Below are 17,969 nucleotides of genomic sequence, written 5' to 3'. Positions count from 1 at the left end.
CTTATAGTATGCAATCTACAAAGCCTAAAAACCTGAAATCCAAAAATACCTTAGAAACAAAAACAAGCAAATTAATAAATTTTGAAAAAAACGTTTTGGGGCCTTATATATCTATATATCTATATATATATATATATTTGCATTCAAGGTAAAGATAAGTAAAATCATTATAACCCAAATAGCGATGTTAATTATTTATTTTCACCTATGTCGTTTGTAACCTCCCTTACAACAAGTTGTCCATGGGGCCATCTTCAACACAAGTAAGCTTCCTGCAATGGCTGAAGTCTTAAGTGTACATGAAAGCCTCATACGAGTTGCAGCCCAGACGGTATATACACCCAGGACTCAAATGAGGAGCTTGGGTCCTATGCTAAATCCCAAACCCAGCTATGCAAGGTACTACTGTCTCCACTTTGCCGCCAACATCTCAGCAAGCTGTGCTCTACTGAAGAGGAGAGGTAAGTACATCTCGGAAAGTGAGAGCTGCGAATCATCCGATAGTGATGAGGACAAGTACCCCCCTGGCAAAGGTTCTGTGGTCTGGGAGCCCCATGTGGTTGAATTCCCCTCTTATGCTGCCATGGAAGAGGAGAAGTTCTTCCATGAGCTTCTAGCTTTTCCATGGCAGAGGGGTAGAACTGAACGCTTCCGCAGAAGGCTTGAACAAAAGTATTTCCCAAAGCATGGCTTGGACTGTATGCTTTTGCCTGCTTACAGAAACAAAACCCCTGAACCCCCCCCTTCAAAGCCCTCAGCAGCAGCAGCAGCAGCAGGGTTTCCTGATGATAGAGTCTACAAGAAAATGGACTACCCCACCATTGCGAAGGCCTTGAGTCCTGGAGCTGCAGGCCAAGAGAGCTTTCGCAGCCAACGTTCCCGGCCTAGCTCTATAAAGAAAAGCTCTATAAACGATGTTGATGGTGATGGCCCTTTCTTTGATACCACACCTACTATTCGGACAATAAGGGCCCCATTGTACCATGGGTCATCAGGTCCATCAGTGTACCCAGAATCCCGGGCTCCATCAGCAGTTTCGTCACATGATGGGAAAACCACCAGTAGAGAGCATGGGAATGCAGGGGTCGTAGAGGACACATGGGTTTCATCTACTGAGCAATTATATGAGAATAGAATTAGAAGTGAACAGCAAGTCCAGCAATCATCAGCCGTGCAAGACGATAATATGGATGCAAACAATCCTCCGAAGCCGCCAATTTTGAAGCGTGGAATGGATCTTCCTGAAAAGTGGAATGTGCCGGGTGGCACTGTTGTGCTCATAGACAAGCCTAAAGGTATCGACGTCTCTCATTTGATTTACCAGTTTGCTTTGGGGCTAGAACATGTGCCCTCAATATACTTGTCTACTTGGGAGTCGTATTTCTTGAGGCATACTTTGTTCTTGTTCTAGTTTGCTAAGGGGGGTAGTCTCCTGTGGTTGAGTTTGCATATTTGTTTTGATTGTTTTAGTGGTGAACTTTCATGCAGGCCTTTTTTTCTATTGTTCTTTGGCCTTGTTCTAGCAAAAGAGTTGAGCATGGTGCAGTGACTTTCTCCTTGAAGGTCTTCTCTATGTGTTCAATGTCAGGACCATTTGGCACATACATCTCTCTCATCGAGTAGATGTTTGAACTGACTAGTAATAAACCCTCAAGCTCCTGCTGAAATTTGCAGGAATGATAAAGGAGAGTTAGAGAGAGAGAGAGAGAGATTTCACACAACACACCCGATTTTGTGCCAACCACCCTCTTAAGGGCCCCCACCTGTTTGCGAGGTGTATTTACTTATGTATTACAAGATGTAAATGAAGCACAAGATTGACTTACTGGCTGTCTGCTAGACAGTGAACAGAGACACCTTTGGACTGTTTTGGGCTGAATGGAACCTCTGTTTTGGGGCTTTTTCGGGACATTTGTAGGGCTGTGTTTTCTCTCTGTATATACCCTGTTGCTTCAGCTGTCTGGTGGGCCTGTATGCTGTGTTTTCTTGCTGCTGTAGGGTGCTTATGTCCTGTGCGTTTTGTTCCAGATGTGGTCGCGTAGATGATGAAGATATGGTTGATCTCTATGCTCCCCTTATGCAAGCTATTCAAGGGTCAATTACCTCTTCATGCTTGGGATGATCCTTGAGCTCATAGGTTGCAAGATGGTTTACGCCCTTGGCTGGCTGCTCTCATATAGGCATCAAGAGCTAGGGTTGGCCCCAAGATTGCTCTCAAAAAATGTGCCCTTAAAGTCTTTTTACATAGACACCCTCCATCAGCCCAATAATTGGTCCACCTTTGCCCCTTTTTGTTCCAGACCAAGGGTGCCCATGGGTTGGCCCATGGCCCCCTAAAGACTAAGGCTTTTGACCGTATAAATGGTTGCCTTTTGACACTTTGACATGACACATTTGCTCAGGACTTGGACAGGACTTGACACACACTTGGGCTTCCCCAAGCACTCGACCAAATGGTCTAATAAGTGACCAATTGGCCAGTACAACATTATAAAACTTGTAAAGAGGGTACATAGACTTGTGCCACAGGCACAACTGCAGGATCTCCATAGGCCAAACCCAAGGATTATCTATCCTAGAACTAAAACCCTAACGAGGTTTCATAGACGTGACATCGTATGCATCACATGGCCGGGATAGATTGTGGCTCGCGACTCACCACCCCACTTTAGATTCAGTGCCTCGAACCACCCGCGACCATGAGGTTTGATTGTGGTGAGCCTGCTCAGTACCAATGGTCCCAACCCAGCGTCCCATACCACTAGGCCAAATCAACCACCTTGCAACTTTATGGCCATGAGGTCCTGCATGCCCTTGGTAGCCCTCGTCTATTGCGTGGATACCTTAATAACTCATAAGTGCCTCCAAGGTCACTTACATAGCAATAACCTGGCTATTATTGGCTGTTGCTTTATTTATAAGCTTTTAGCCATTGTTAGCCTAGTAAGCTCAGTCAATCTAGACCTCATTTTGCTAGCGCCTTTAGCCCACATGTGAACCCTCAAGGTCCCCACGTCCCAATTGAGCCCTTATCCTAACCTGGGTAACACTTCTAGCTCTAATCCTAGGCTTGTCAGGACGTAACATACTTCCCTTCTCTTGTTCAATTCATGTCCTCGTAAATGTATAAGGAGATGAGTCTATGTAAGTGAATCCCTGGCTAGATCTGTACATTTGTCCTTAGCATCTACTCAAGTGTTTTGCCTCTTACCTAGGCTAGTGTAGACCTTGCTAATCCAACTCTCATCCAAGAGCCAAATCCCAATAGGACATCTAGTCTTAAAGTTCAATAATCTCTATCATAACACAGCTCAATTGTCATGCCAAATGCATCCTGCATTAGTTGTTGGCAAACACTAGTCCGCTTAATGCACAAACAAGTCCTAGTGCCTTGTGCTTCTAGTGCAATATTCCAACCACAAGGTCTCCCCTGTCCAATCCTCATCTAAGATTGAATGGAGATGGTATTGTCACATATAACCGGTAGATACTTTAGGGCAAGCATAAGACTCCCCATCAATTTCTGCGTATGTCCCATGTCCTCGAACAGCTTGAAGACAACATATGGCTTCTAGCTACTTTTCAACTGTCATATGCGGAAGCTCTATGTACCTTCTTCCAGCCCTAAGTAAATTGAATAGGAACCTTGATGCATGACACCGAGAGAGAGAGAGAGAGAGAGAGAGAGAGAGAGAGAGAGAGAGACGTATTTTCATTATTTTATATGGTACAAAAGATGTCAATATGACTATACAAATATGTGGCCTTTGGCCTTCCAAAAGGTAACCTATACCTCTAATGAATTGACTTTTGACCTATCCCAAGAATGGGGTCAGATGCCCTTCTAAATCTTGGCCTAGCCTTTATATAGGCTCCTTATATGCCCATAAACAAGCCGACCTATTGTTGGCCAGCAACAAGGACAAAACCGACAAATACATGAAATCTTGACTTCATCTGTAAGCTCTTGTCCACGTAGCCGACGACTGTCTGGCCAAATACGGATTCTTCTGCATAAACCTGAGGTCCTGAGCGTTGCTAGTGCCCTAAACTCTTGTTTATCGGCTGCCCAAATCAGGGATTAGCCTTGAGGTTAGCCATGTCCATGTGTGCACATGACATCCCCTCCCGTTAAACCTTACGGCAAGATTCCAACCTTTGACTTTGGATGACCGTCATCATCCCTTTGTCTCTTCATGGACTCCCAAACTTGTCATTCTTCCTTCTTGGCAACCTTTTCATTGAAAACATTGCCATGTCTTTGATTCCACTCCAAACATGGTGTTGAGATTTGTGCATCTGTTCCGCTTTGTCCCCTTGCCTTCATGCCCTGTCCCTGAACACCGCAATGGTCTCCTTCCTGAGGTTGATCATGGCATCTTTGCTTGTTGAACCATAGTTCATAGCTATGGAGGCTTAAAGGTAAGAGGCAGCCATGGCTATGGAGTATTAGAGAGAGAACACAGCTCAAGACTAGAGAGAGGTAAAGTACACGACACAATGACGTGACTCTTGCTTGATAATTTCAATGAAAGTACAAGTATCTTTATAGGTTACAAAGGTTGCCTCCTGACATCACTGCTTATGTCACTGGCACACAAACATCTAGATATTATTTGATACCCCTCTAAGAGGTGGTTCACACACACACACATACACACACACACACACACACACACACACATACTTCCTCACTCTAGGAGTGGGTTCACACATAGGTAAGACCTTGATTCCCAACAATCCCCCCCTCAAGGGATTACCCCATTCTGTGTCAAGGATAAATCTTAGGCTCATATCCTAGTTTCTCATGCCAGTTATAAGCTCCATTCTCCCAAACCATTTTGAATTGGGCCAAACCCTCTTAGGTGCTCATTCTCCATCACCTAAGCCACTCTTTTCATCCACGGGAGTGGGAACAGCAAGCTGAAAACCAGTTGCTTTGTTTTGGACAGATTTAGAGTTACAGAGTGGTTTTGAGCTGGAGATCTCATTGTTAGCAGTCATCTATCTGTACACTATGTCAGGGCCTCTGTTGTGGGTGTGACCGCCCATATTTGGTGTCTTCCCATTTTTCCTCACTCTTCGTATTTTTTCCTATTTTTCTAGAGCTGTGTGGGGGTTGTCGGTTGCCCCCAGATGCCTGGCCGACTGTGTTTGTGTTGCCCGACTGATCAGGTGATGCACGACTGTTTTTTTGTGCTGGCCGACTGTGTTTGTGTTGCCCGACTGATCACGTGATGCACGACTGCTGTCGGCTGACCATGGGCTGACCGACGAGCAGCCAAGGGCCACATAAAATGGCCCCTTGCCCTCGCACTCTTCCATGTATTATTCTGGGATTTTATTGGTGTATATAGCAGAGTTACACTAGCTTCTCTCTCTCTTTCATCTTTATATTGCTCTCTACAGCAGTTGTCTTCATTTTCGCTGTGCATTCTGACATGGTATCAGAGTCCCAGGTGGCTTGAAGGCTTGGAGACAGTGGGACGTCGAGGTTTTGCTGATTGAGGTGCTGATTGGAGACTGTTTGGGCTGTACGGGACTTGGAGATCGGGTAGAAGCTTGCCATCACCGTTGGACAGTCACCTTGCATTCTATTTGCAGCCTCTTCTTCTTCTTTTTTCTGACCTGCCCTCCCTTCACAAGACCTTGTGAACCCTTGAGATGGTAGATTTGCTTGAGATGGCTGAGAAGCACGTGAAGATCTCGACACTCCCCACGTTCCCGGTGGACCGACTGTTGGATGGGAACAACTACGGCATATGGAAGGTAATGATGGAATCTGTTTTGGAGTCCTATGACTTGGTTGATTTCATTGTTGTTGGGGTTCCACGGTCGGAGTTGGAAGAAGGGGAGTTACCCTCTATTCGGAAGGAACGGGAGGCACAGGCACAATTATGGGATTGTGTTAATGCCTGAGTCCGTTCTTTCGTCTTCCTCAATTGCACACCATAGGTGATCAATCACATAAAGCATATGACGCTGGCCAGAGGGACTTGGCAACATTTGGCTTCTCTCTACAACAGGGTATCACCCATGAAGAGAATCTCCTTGGAAGTTTAGATGTGAAAGAGTGCACAGAGCGGAAGCAGAGTGGCACTAGAATGTGCTGAACCAGAGAGTGCAAGAGAGAGAGAGATATGGAGCAAACTATGCTGAATATACTGAACCAAAACAGTCCCAAGCAAGAGACAGTGATAGTCTCATAAGTGAGGGAGCAAATAAGTACAAGACTCTATGAAAAATGAGAGGCCAGCACCCACTATTTATAGTGGGGAAGAGCTGGCCGACTGGAGCTCAGAAACAGGCCGACTGGAGCTGTTGGACATGGCTCACTGGAAAAATGCCAGAATGGCTGGGAAAAATCCCAGAAAAATACTAATAAAGGGGTGGCCAGCCCACAAGCAAGGGCCATACAAAAGGGGACCAAATGGGCACCATACAGAGCAGAAACTGGGGATGAAAGTGCTAACACCCCCTCTCAGCACCAGATGCTGAACAAACTCCGAGAATCCGAAGATGAGGAGCCAAGGAAGCCTGAGAAACGGCTTGGTGAACAAATCTGCAGCATTCTCTGCGGAAGGACAATACTCCAAACGCAAATCTCCAGCAAGAACCCGTTCACGAACATAGTGATACTGAATCTCAATGTGTTTCGTACGAGCATGAAACACAGGGTTCTTGGCGATGGCGATGCAACTCTGATTGTCACACCAAAGAAGAGTAGATCCGGTAGGAGGACAGCCAAGCTCCTCCAATAATCTCCGCAACCATATCGCCTCACATGCAGCATAGCAAACTGCACGGTACTCCGCCTCGGTAGAGGAAAGCGCCACAGTAGGCTGCTTTTTATTGCTCCAAGAAATGGCTCCAGACCCAAGTGAAAAAACACAACCAGTGGTCGAACGCCGTGTATCTGGATCTCCAGCCCGGTCTGAGTCAGACCATCCAACAAGAGTGCGTCCTTGGCCATAAAAGATGCCAAAATCCAGAGTGCCACGTAAGTACCGAAGAACTCTGAGAGCACACCGCCAATGCTGCTGACGGGGTTTGGATGAGAAGGAACTCAATAAACTGACTGCGAAGCATATGTCCAATCGGGAGTAGGTCAACCATACCAAACAACCGACGAGAACCCGATACTGTCCCTGATCAGTCCCTGGAGAAGCATCAAGTGAAGAAAGCTTCTCACCAATATCCAAAGGAGAAGATACTGGTTTGCACCCAGTCATCTGAAATCTGTCGAGAATCTCCCGAGTGTACTTTTGCCGAGAGAAGAAAATGCCCTTCGAGGTCTGCCAAATCTCAAAGCCAAGAAAATAGTGCAAGAGGCCCAGATCCGTCATCTCAAACTTTGTCTCCAAAGCATCCATAACAGAACGGATCCGCACAGAATAAGAACCTGTAAAGATGAGGTCATCAACATAGACCACAATGATAACAATCAACCCCCTCTCAAGGAGGATATAAAGGTTCGAATCTGCATGAGAACGGCGCAGGCCGAGCTTCTGAAAGAACTCATCAATCCGCTGGTACCAAGCCCGCGGAGCCTGCTTTAGACCATATAAAGCCTTCTTCAGCCGGTACACATGATCCTGTTTGCCCGGAACAACAAATCCTGGCGGCTGATCAACATAAACCTCCTGTGTAAGCTCTCCATTCAAGAAAGCCGACTTGACGTCCATCTGGAAAACGGGCCATCTATGATGTCCTGCAAGTGCAAGAACGGTGCGAATGGTAGTCATTCGGGCCGTTGGAGCGAAAGTCTCATCGAAGTCGACACCAGGGCGTTGAGCATAACCCTTGGCAACCAACCTCGCCTTGTGCTTGTCCAAGCTGCCATCAGCTCGGAACTTTGATTTGAAAATCCAACGCACACCAATCACCTTACGTTGCAGAGGCCGAGGCACCAAAATCCAAGTGCCATTCCGTCCGATAGCATCCAGCTCTGTCTGCATAGCATGACGCCAAGACTCATGTGAAAGAGCCTCGTCTACAGAAGTGGGATCAGAAGGACCATTAATGATTGTAGACATAAGAGCATAATTAACAAACATGTTGCCCTCATGAATTTGTTTCCCTGAAACTCTGGAAGAACGCCGAAGAGAACCAGGCGGAGGAGCAGAAGGGAGCTCACGTAACCCAGAGTCACGAACTGTCTGATAATACCAACCAGGTACAGATTTGCTCGAACTCGCCGGAGGAGGAGAAGGGTCATCATCATCTAACTGAGAATCCTCAGCTCGAGGTGTAACAGTAACAGCGGGAGCAGGAGGAGGAGTAGGAGGAGGAGAAGGAGGTGCAGGAAGAAGAAGCTCACCACCCCCCTCTGAAGATGTAGGAGTCTCGTCGAACACCACATCACGGCTCACAACAACTTTATCGGCTTGAGGATCATAAAGACGATATGCCTTGGACACAGTGCTGTATCCGAGAAAAGTCATATGCTGAGACTTCGAGTCCAACTTGGAGCGGTGCTCCTTAGGCACATGAACATACGCCGTACATCCAAATATCCGGAAATGAACAACGGAGGGCTTCTCACCATGGAAAGCCTCATATGGAGTTTTGTCGGGAAGAGCAGCAGTAGGAGACCTATTCTGAATGTAGACAGCAGTGGAAGCCGCCTCAGCCCAGAAACGTCGAGGTAATGAAGAATGCTCAAGCATAGCACGGGCCATCTCCATAATGGTCCTATTCTTCCTCTCGGCAACTCCATTCTGAGATGGAGTATATGCTGTAGTAAGCTGTCTCCGAATGCCATGTGTCTTGCAATATTGCTGAAACTCTTGGGATGTAAACTCACCCCCTCCATCGGTCCTGAGAGCCTTGACCGAGTGACCGGTCTCTTTTTCCACCTCGGCTTTCCAATCACAAAAGTGATGAAAAGTCTCATCCTTGGTCTTCAGAAAGAAAACCCAAGTATATCTGGTAAAATCATCCACCATCACGAGCATGTACAACGCCTTACTCAAAGACGCGGTACTCATAGGACCACATAAGTCTGCATGAATGAGAGCAAGTGATGTCGAAGATCTGTGTGTCGCCTCCTTCGAAAAGGCGGCTCGGTGCGAGAAGACGGAGCCTTGATGGTTGGTAATCCATCAACCAACCCATCCTTCGAAGCTCGCTGCAGAAGCTGATAGCTCAAGTGGCCAAACCGAGCATGCCAAAGAGCAGAAGAAGCACCAGAAGAAAGCAGAGCGGTCAGTTTGTAGAGGCCACTATCTTGGACTCCCTGAGCCAAGATGCTACCAGTCGCTTTATCACGAATGGTAATCTCATAACGAGAAAAGATCACCTCCGCACCCTGAGCTGTGAGAGCACTCACTGACAAAAGGTTAAAAGCCAAATCTGGAATACACAGAACGTCAAAGAAGTACCTCTTGTCCTCTTCAGAACGGAAGATGGGGATAGTGCCATGACCATGCACTGGCACAGAAGAAGAATCACCCAGAGTGATCTCGCCTGATCTGGCAGTGAAGTCCTCGAACCAATCTCGATGGGGTGTCATATGAGCAGTAGCACCGCTATCAACAATCCAAGACCGTGACTGAGAAGTCACAAGAGCAAGTATACGCCGAGTACCTGCTAAGAGAAGTATTCCATCATCCTTCTTGGGTTGAGACACCGCTGTTGAGGAAGAGTTCTTTGCTGCTTCATCACGCTTCTTCTTGTGACATTGGGGTGACTTGTGACCCTTCTTGCCACAATAGTGACATTCAATGTCCTTATTCTTTGAAGATTTGTTGTCTTTATCCTTATCGGAATCCTTGGAGTTCTTGTCAGAACCCCCTTTACCTTTCTTTTGTTGAGACTTCCCTTTATCTCGTGCTGCCAAAGCTCCATCAGGGCCACCGGAGGTGCCAGTCCGCTCCTCAAAGCGAGACTCTATCTGCATAATGGAGGGGAGAACTTCCTCCCAAGTAACTGGAACAGGACGAGGAGAAGAAACCAGAGACTGAAAGTATGCATCAAACCTCTCTGGAAGTTTGGAGAGCAGCCGAATAGCCATATCCTCTGTGGAGATGTCCTTGCCACAAACAGCAAGCTCGTCCCGGAGATCTTTCATCTTCGAGATGAAAGCAGATAAAGATGGAAACGCAAAAACTGATAAGTTCATAAGTTGCTTTTCCAATGCCAAAATCCGACCCGGAGACTTAATGTCACGTGCGCCCCGCACTTGGATGCCACGTAGACATTTCTGTACAGAAGGTGCAGGACCTGGGATGGTGAATTGGTCCCATGTGAGCCCAGTCCGGGACGAGTTAGCCAGGGATCCATCTCAGTCGTCCGAGGTCAGGTGTGCACTGTCCTGCACATGAAACAGTGCCAGTCCGCGCTGTGAGTCTCCCTCTAGAATGATGTCAGTGGTTCTTTGTATCTGGTTTGGTACCAGATGCCAGATCACTGAGTAGATTAGGTTTAGGACAAGGGGCCAGCCCATAGGGCTACCCCGGATCTGAGTGGGGGCACGGGAATGGTGTAGAACCACCCCCATGAGGGCCAGGAAGGCCCAGGCTGAACCCATCGGCCATGGAGGGGCTGTAGGACAGCCCTAGGGCACAGATCAGGCAATCTCCAGGAGATTAAAGCCTTTATATGGCTGTAGGGCATGTATGGGGCAGCCCATACAGGCTGCCCAGCCTTGGCATGATTGAGTACCTTCCAGGAAAGGCCAATCCAATGGCCGATGCTTTGAGCAGGAAGGGACAAGTATCTGCGATGCAGACCACTAGACTTGACCTTGTTGGTACAGGACTAGAAGACATGAAGCACACGTACGCGGATTCCGAGGAATTCGGTACACAATGGGAACAGGCATTGGATGCCACAGGACCATGCCATTTTCTGATACGCGATGGTTGGCTTTTCTACAAAGGCCGACTATGTGTCATGAAATCATTCCGGGTAGCTCTTCTCCATGATGTCCATGACGCCATTACAGGTGGTCATAGGGGCATGAATTCGACTCTGGAGAAATTAGAACGGCAATACTATTGGCCAAAGATGAGGCGTGATGTGTTTACATATGTACAATGCTGTGACATTTGTCAAAAGGTGAAAGCTCCTCGTGGAAAGAAGATAGGGTTGTTACAGCCTTTGCCAATTCCTGAGGGTCCTTTCCAGGACATTTCGATGGACTTTGTCACAAATCTGCCTCCCAGTCCGAGTAAGCGTAATACACAGTGTTTAACTATTGTTGACAGGTTCAGCAAATTTATTATGCTTATTCCTTGCAGGGCCAATGTGACCGCCGAGGATGTTGCCCAACTATTCATTCGGCATTGGTACCCGATTGGTGGGATTCCTAGGACCATAGTGTCAGACCGAGATGCCAAGTTTACCAGTCATTTTTGGAGGGCATTGTTTGATAATTTTGGTACTAAGTTGAATTTTTCCAGTGCATTCCACCCACAGACAGATGGCCAGACAGAGATATACAACCAGTTGGCCTTTGATGTGCTGAAGTGTTATGTCCACGATCAGCAAGGTAAGTGGGAATCATTTTTGCCTTTAGTTCAAGCTGTTTTGAATGACTCTTTTTCTTCAGCTATTGGCAGGACTCCATATGAGGCAGCGTTTGGAAGGCCTTTCCAGTCGTTGTTAACCAGGACTTCGTCTTCAGTACCGGAGGCGAACAGAGTGACGGAGTCTTACCAGGAGATCCTAGAGTCCGTTAGAGACAGATTGGCTAAAGCGCAAGAGGCCTACACTCGACAGGCCAATAAAGACCGAAGGGACATGAAGTTTTTGGAAGGGGATTGGGTGTATCTTCGGATTATGAAGCAAAGATTGAAGCAGGTGGACAAGCGATGCCCAAAGTTGTCTTTCAGGAAATTCGGACCATTTCCCATCCGGAAAAAGATTAATGAGGTGTCTATGCAGTTAAAGCTACCTCCGAGTTGGACTATGCACGATGTATTTCATGTCAGTTGGTTAAAGCCATATGCAGGTCCACCCCCTTCAGAGGTCAAAGACGAAGCGGAACCAGACATCATTGATGAAGCAGAACTTATGGTTCCAGAACAGCTCCTTCTGCATCGTTTCAAGCATGGCTCAGGCCGAAGACTACGACAGTTTCTCACGAAGTTTCAGGACCGAGGAACTCATGAAGCGGTATGGCTCGACAAAGAATTTTTCGAAGACTATCTGGCATTATTGACGGATTATTTGGAGGCTATGCAGCTTCCGTCAAGTTAAGCAGAAGGGGATGTCACGTGCGCCCCGCACTTGGATGCCACGTAGACATTTCTGTACAGAAGGTGCAGGACCTGGGATGGTGAACTGGTCCCATGTGAGCCCAGTCCGGGACGAGTCAGCCAGGGATCCATCTCAGTCGTCCGAGGTCAGGTGTGCACTATCCTGCACATGAAACAGTGCCAGTCCGCGCTGTGAGTCTCCCTCTAGAATGATGTCAGTGGTTTTGTGTATCTGGTTTGGTACCAGATGCCAGATCACTGAGTAGATTAGGTTTAGGACAAGGGGCCAGCCCATAGGGCTACCCCGGATCTGAGTGGGGGCACGGGAATGGTGTAGAACCACCCCCATGAGGGCCAGGAAGGCCCAGGCTGAACCCACCGGCCATGGAGGGGCTGTAGGACAGCCCTAGGGCACAGATCAGGCAATCTCCAGGAGATTAAAGCCTTTATATGGCTGTAGGGCATGTATGGGGCAGCCCATACAGGCTGCCCAGCCTTGGGATTGTGGACAAAAGTGGTGTCTAGCCAATCAGAAGCAGGCGCATCACTTTCAGCCTGTTAGGAAAAAAAGGTAGTATTTTTTGGGATTTAATTCAGCATTTATTGCTGAATTTCACCAGTCGTGGGACTTAGCTTGTTTTTTCAGCTGGCCGACTGCTCCTCAGGAGGAGTATATATAGTGGAGGCCATAATCCCATCATTCATCTCATAATTCACCAAGTGCTCCAAGCAAACAAGGGCCAGGACAGCCAAGAGGTTGCTAACGCAAAGGGGTGAAGGACTGAAGGTCAAGGGCAGGTTTTCCAGCCAAGAAAAGGTCAAGTACTTTGTATTTGTTTTCAGATTTACATCATTCTAATAAAGCAAATACACCATCCGTGGTGGGGGCCCTACAGAGGGTAATTGGGACCCAATACTGTGTCCTCTCCATCTCCCCTTTTCTCTCTCTATTTTCTGCACATCGTCTTTCAGTATTGTGCGTTAATTCCGTCGCGATAAGAGTGCTGATTTCTGAGTTTTGAAGTACCGATCCTTCTCCGAAGCTTCCGCATATTACACTTCATCTCATAGAGATCTGCAAAAGCCTTCCAAACTTCATGTGCCGCATCTGCGGTACGCACATGAGAGAGAACAGCATCCTGACAGTTCAACATCAGGAAGGAGAAAACACGTCGATCATTCGACTGCCAAATATCAATCTGTGCCTGAGTCACACCACCAGAAGCAAGGGTGGGAGGGGTGGCATTGGCTGGTGTAACAAGCCAATCCCAGAGATCCACGCCACGCAAGGCCGATTTCACCTTCACCTTCCATAGGGTGTAGTTGGAACCATCCAACTTGGCAGACTCAGCAAACATATGAAGAGAAGTGGGAGCAGCCATCACAAGAGCTTGGGCTCAATCTCAAGAAATGCACAATCTCTGAAGAAAAGGTGTCCTCCACAGGTACCAAGAGTGCCACCAAAGCCTGCAACACCACAAGCCCCCTCTGCAAAGGGAAAGAACCACTGGAGAGGAAAACGCAGCAATGAAGAAGTGCTGTCCTGTAGAAAACAGGCCGCCTGCAGTCCAATCTCCAAGTGGGCAATGAAACGCTGATCTCCAAGAGCCAGATGGCTGAATCGGTGAAGCCAATCTGAAGAAAAACCGACCAGCAGAGTGCTGTCCAGAAAACGCAGCAGCAAAAGCTATGGATCTGGAAGAAAACGCAGAGGAGAAGGTGCTGAAAACAGGGCTGAATCTGGGGCAGCAGAAAGGTTGCTAAACCTGGAGCGATGATACCATGAAAGAGTGCACAGAGCGGAAGCAGAGTGGCACTAGAATGTGCTGAACAGAGAGTGCAAGAGAGAGAGAGATATGGAGCAAACTATGCTGAATATACTGAACCAAAACAGTCCCAAGCAAGAGACAGTGATAGTCTCATAAGTGAGGGAGCAAATAAGTACAAGACTCTATGAAAAATGAGAGGCCAGCACCCACTATTTATAGTGGGGAAGAGCTGGCCGACTGGAGCTCAGAAACAGGCCGACTGGAGCTGTTGGACATGGCTCACTGGAAAAATGCCAGAATGGCTGGGAAAAATCCCAGAAAAATACTAAAAAAGGGGTGGCCAGCCCACAAGCAAGGGCCATACAAAAGGGGACCAAATGGGCACCATACAGAGCAGAAATTGGGGATGAAAGTGCTAACAAGATGCAGGTGATGAATCCTGCAAAGTCGTCGACGATGCGGGAGCACATCAACAAGCTGCAGGGTCTTCAGTTGGAAGTTCCCTAGGCCGGGAAAGAGATATCGTCAGAGGATATGGCCATAACGTTGTTGTCACACTTGCCCTCTCAGTACTCTGCATTTTACTCCTCTTTGATCACCAGTGGCAGGCTTAGCACCATCACATGGGAGGAGCTTGTGCTCATGGTCTTGGACTAGGAAGAGCGATTCACGAACCCTCCACAAGGTGGAGGTTTTGAGGCCTTGACTAGCCAACGGTCGAAAGGCCATAACAACAACAAGAAGGGCAAAGGAAGTCTTCATCGGAGAAGTCTTCTAAGAAGAAGCTCGATCCGAGACCGAGAGAAACTGAAGGCCAAGAGGACCTGTAATGATTGTGGCGAGAAAGGCCACTATTGGAGGAAGTGTCCCAAGTGGATTGGAAAGAGTGTTGATTCTTTAGCTTCAGCTGCTGTTGCAGAGACTCCAGCCTTTGTGCACTTGGAGATGTTGGACACTGGTGCTTCATCTTCTTCGAGCGAGGAGGTAGTTGGCTTCACCGCCAAGGATACTCGGGAATGGATTCTTGATAGTGGTGCTTCCAGACACATGACTCCTTCCCGTGACTTCTTTCAGGATCTGAAACGGCAGTCATGTCGCATTTTCATTGGCAACAATTTCACCATACCGATTCACAGTGAGGGCCGGATGGAGATCATTCCCAATGGCAGAGGGGGGAAGCATTCCTCTCGTGTTCTTTACGTCCCCGCACTTGGTTTTCATATGTTGTCAGTGCATGAGGTGTGCAAGACTGGCTTCCGAGTGGAGTTTGAGGAGCATTCTGTCCGAGACTGGCCAGGTTGTTTGAGAAGGCGGCATGGAGAATGGTATATACAAACTCTCCGCACTCTCCTCTTTGACAGGTTCTCAGATTTGTGATTTGTGGCACTTTCGGTTTGGCCACTTGAATGTGGATGCGTTGCGGCGAGCTTTCCGGAACCAGATGGTGGTTGGCTTGCAAGATGTTGGTAGCAGGCAAGGACGTGTAGTTCTTGCATTCGTGGTAAGCAGCACAGGGAAGCAGGCTTCGAGGTGGGCTTTGAAAACTTTGGAGTTGGTACACACTGACTTGTGTGGACCTATGCAGACAGCATCCTTGGGAGGTTCTTTGTACTCTATGCTGCTTGTTGATGATTGTAGCAGATTCACATGGGTTTATTTTCTTTCACAGAAGGACCAAGCTTTTGCTTAGTTCAAGGAGTGGCATGTGATGAAAGAGTCTGGCTTGCAGATAAAGACTCTTAAGGCTGACAAAGGAGGATAATTTTCTTCCAATGCATTCATGCGGTTTTGTGTGGAACATGGCATCAAGCAGGAGCTGGCCAATACAGGTTCGCCGTCAGAGAATCGAGTAGTTGAGTGTAAGAACAGGACTGTGGTGGAGATGGCGAGGACGATGCTGGAGCATCGTGGTCTTCCTCGTCCACTTTGGGGAGAGGCTGTGGCTATGGCTATGGCTATGGTTGTCCATATGCTCAACCGTTCTCCGACGACTTCAGTACCGAACATGACTCCCTTTGAGGCGTATTTTGGCAGTAAACCTGATGTCTCCCATTTCCGTGTGTTTGGGAGTGATGCATATGTTCACATTCCAAAGAAGCAGAAGGGGAAGCTCGACTCAAAGTCCCAAAAACTTGTCTTTGTGGGATATAACTCTCTTTCCAAGGGATATATTTTGTATGATCTAGAGAGGAACGAGGTCGTCCTTGTCAGCAGGGATGTGGTTTTTGACGAGCGTGTTCCGGTTTCCACTGTTGATGAGCCACCACTTCTTGGAGACCCAGAGGATTCTGATGATGATTCCCAGTTGATTGTTCTAGCTGTACAGCCTCAGTTAGTTGAGGAGGTTGAGCCCGCAGCTGGAGATGAGCCCTCGCAGCAGCAGGAGGTTCCACGTTCTGTTCGAGTACCTAGGTGGTTGGTAGACACCCTTCGGGAGTCGGGTGTCATGGAGCTTCCCTCCGAATGGACCACAGAGGACGGACCTCAAAGATCGCATAGAGATCGAGACAAAAGTCATTCAGCGGAGCTCTTACAAGTAAACTATGCTTTGATGTCTCGTATCATGCGGGACAAAGAGCCCACTTCCGTTAAGGAAGCCCTTGCACAGGATACTTGGAGGAAAGCCATGCAGGTGGAACTGGATGCCATTGAGAAGAATAACACTTGGGAGTTGGTTTCGAGGCCGTCGAAATGGTTTGTCATTGGTGTCAAGTGGGTCTTTAAGACCAAGTATACGTCAGATGGGTCCGTGGACAAACACAAAGCTAGACTTGTGGCTAAGGGTTATGCTCAACGGCCTGGCATCGATTATGAGGATACCTTTGCACTGATAGTGAGGATGACCACGATTCGGACCATTCTTGCCTTTGCTTCTTCTCAGTGGTGGCCCGTATTTAAGATGGATGTTAAATCTGCGTTCCTTAATGGTGACCTGCAAGAGGAGGTGTATGTTGAGCAGCCTCTAGGCTTTGAGGCTCTAGGATCAAAGGGGATGGTTTTAAGGTTGCAGAAGGCCTTGTATAATCTTAAGGAGGCTCCAGGGCTTGGAATCAGAAGATTGATTCCTTCTTTCTACGGATTGGATTTCAGAGATCGGTTGTTGATCCCAATCTATATCTCTTTCGGGAACGCGGCATGGTCACGTTGATCATGCTTTATGTGGATGACCTCATTCTCACCGGCAGTCATATGGAGCACATTGCAGTGACGAAGGCTGCCTTGTCAAAGGAGTTTGAGATGACCGATTTAGGCTTACTCCACTTCTTCTTGGGATTAGAGATCTGGTAGACCTAGAGGGGGTTCTTTGTCTCTCAGCAGCGGTATGTCCATGAGTTGCTTGAGGCCTTTGGGATGGAGAACTGCAAGCCTATCACGTCATCGATGGATCCGAACACGAAACTTACAGTTAATGATCCTTGTGAGCCAGTTGATGCCTCTTTGTACCTGTTTGGTTCATTGATCTGGTTGCTGAACACCAGATTGGACTTGGGCTTTCTTGTGGGGTTGTTGAGCTCATTTATGCAGATGCTGTTGAAGTCTCATTGGGACGCAGGATTGCGGATCTTGCGGTATCTGCAGGGTACGAAGGATCTTGGACTCTTCTACACCACTGGAGGTGAAATGATGGAACGAGTTCGACTCCAAGGTTGGAGTGACTCAGATTGGGGAGGAGATCCAGACACGAGGAGATCTACATCAGGCTACAGTTTTACCCTCGGCTCAGGAGCAGTTTCATGGAGCAGCAAGAGGTAGCCAACTATTGCCTTGTCGTCGACAGAGGCAGAGTACCGGGCTGCTTGTGGTGCTGCTTGCAAGGTTGTGTGGCTGCGGAGGTTGCTTGGCGAGATTGGGTTTCCACAAAGAAGCCCACGGTCATCTAGTGCGATAACCAGAGTTGTATCGCTTGTCATGTGCATGAGAGATGCCATGGACATTCTCAGGTGCTGGTCCAGAAGAGGCAGCCAGATAAAGAGTATGAACCAGATAGAGCTAGGAC

At 47.8% G+C, this 17,969-nt stretch overlaps 1 protein-coding gene across 1 annotated transcript in view; it reads left to right on the top strand.

The window, feature by feature from the left end:
* The first annotated feature begins 206 nt into the window (after positions 1-206).
* Positions 207-17,969, top strand: part of LOC147627712 (Pseudouridine synthase family protein) — a 104,450-nt gene continuing 86,687 nt past the window's right edge. Inside the window, exon 1 of the mRNA XM_086814664.1 lies at positions 207-1,295. Within this exon, the coding sequence (XP_086670790.1) occupies positions 278-1,295 (1,018 nt within the window). The 5' untranslated portion in view covers positions 207-277. The remainder of the gene's footprint in view (positions 1,296-17,969) is intronic.

The sequence above is a fragment of the Cibotium barometz genome, chromosome 20, assembly GCF_041138505.1.
Source record: "Cibotium barometz isolate CiBa-2024 chromosome 20, ASM4113850v1, whole genome shotgun sequence".
NCBI lineage: Eukaryota > Viridiplantae > Streptophyta > Polypodiopsida > Cyatheales > Cibotiaceae > Cibotium > Cibotium barometz.
This window is presented reverse-complemented; position numbering and strand designations above follow the sequence as displayed.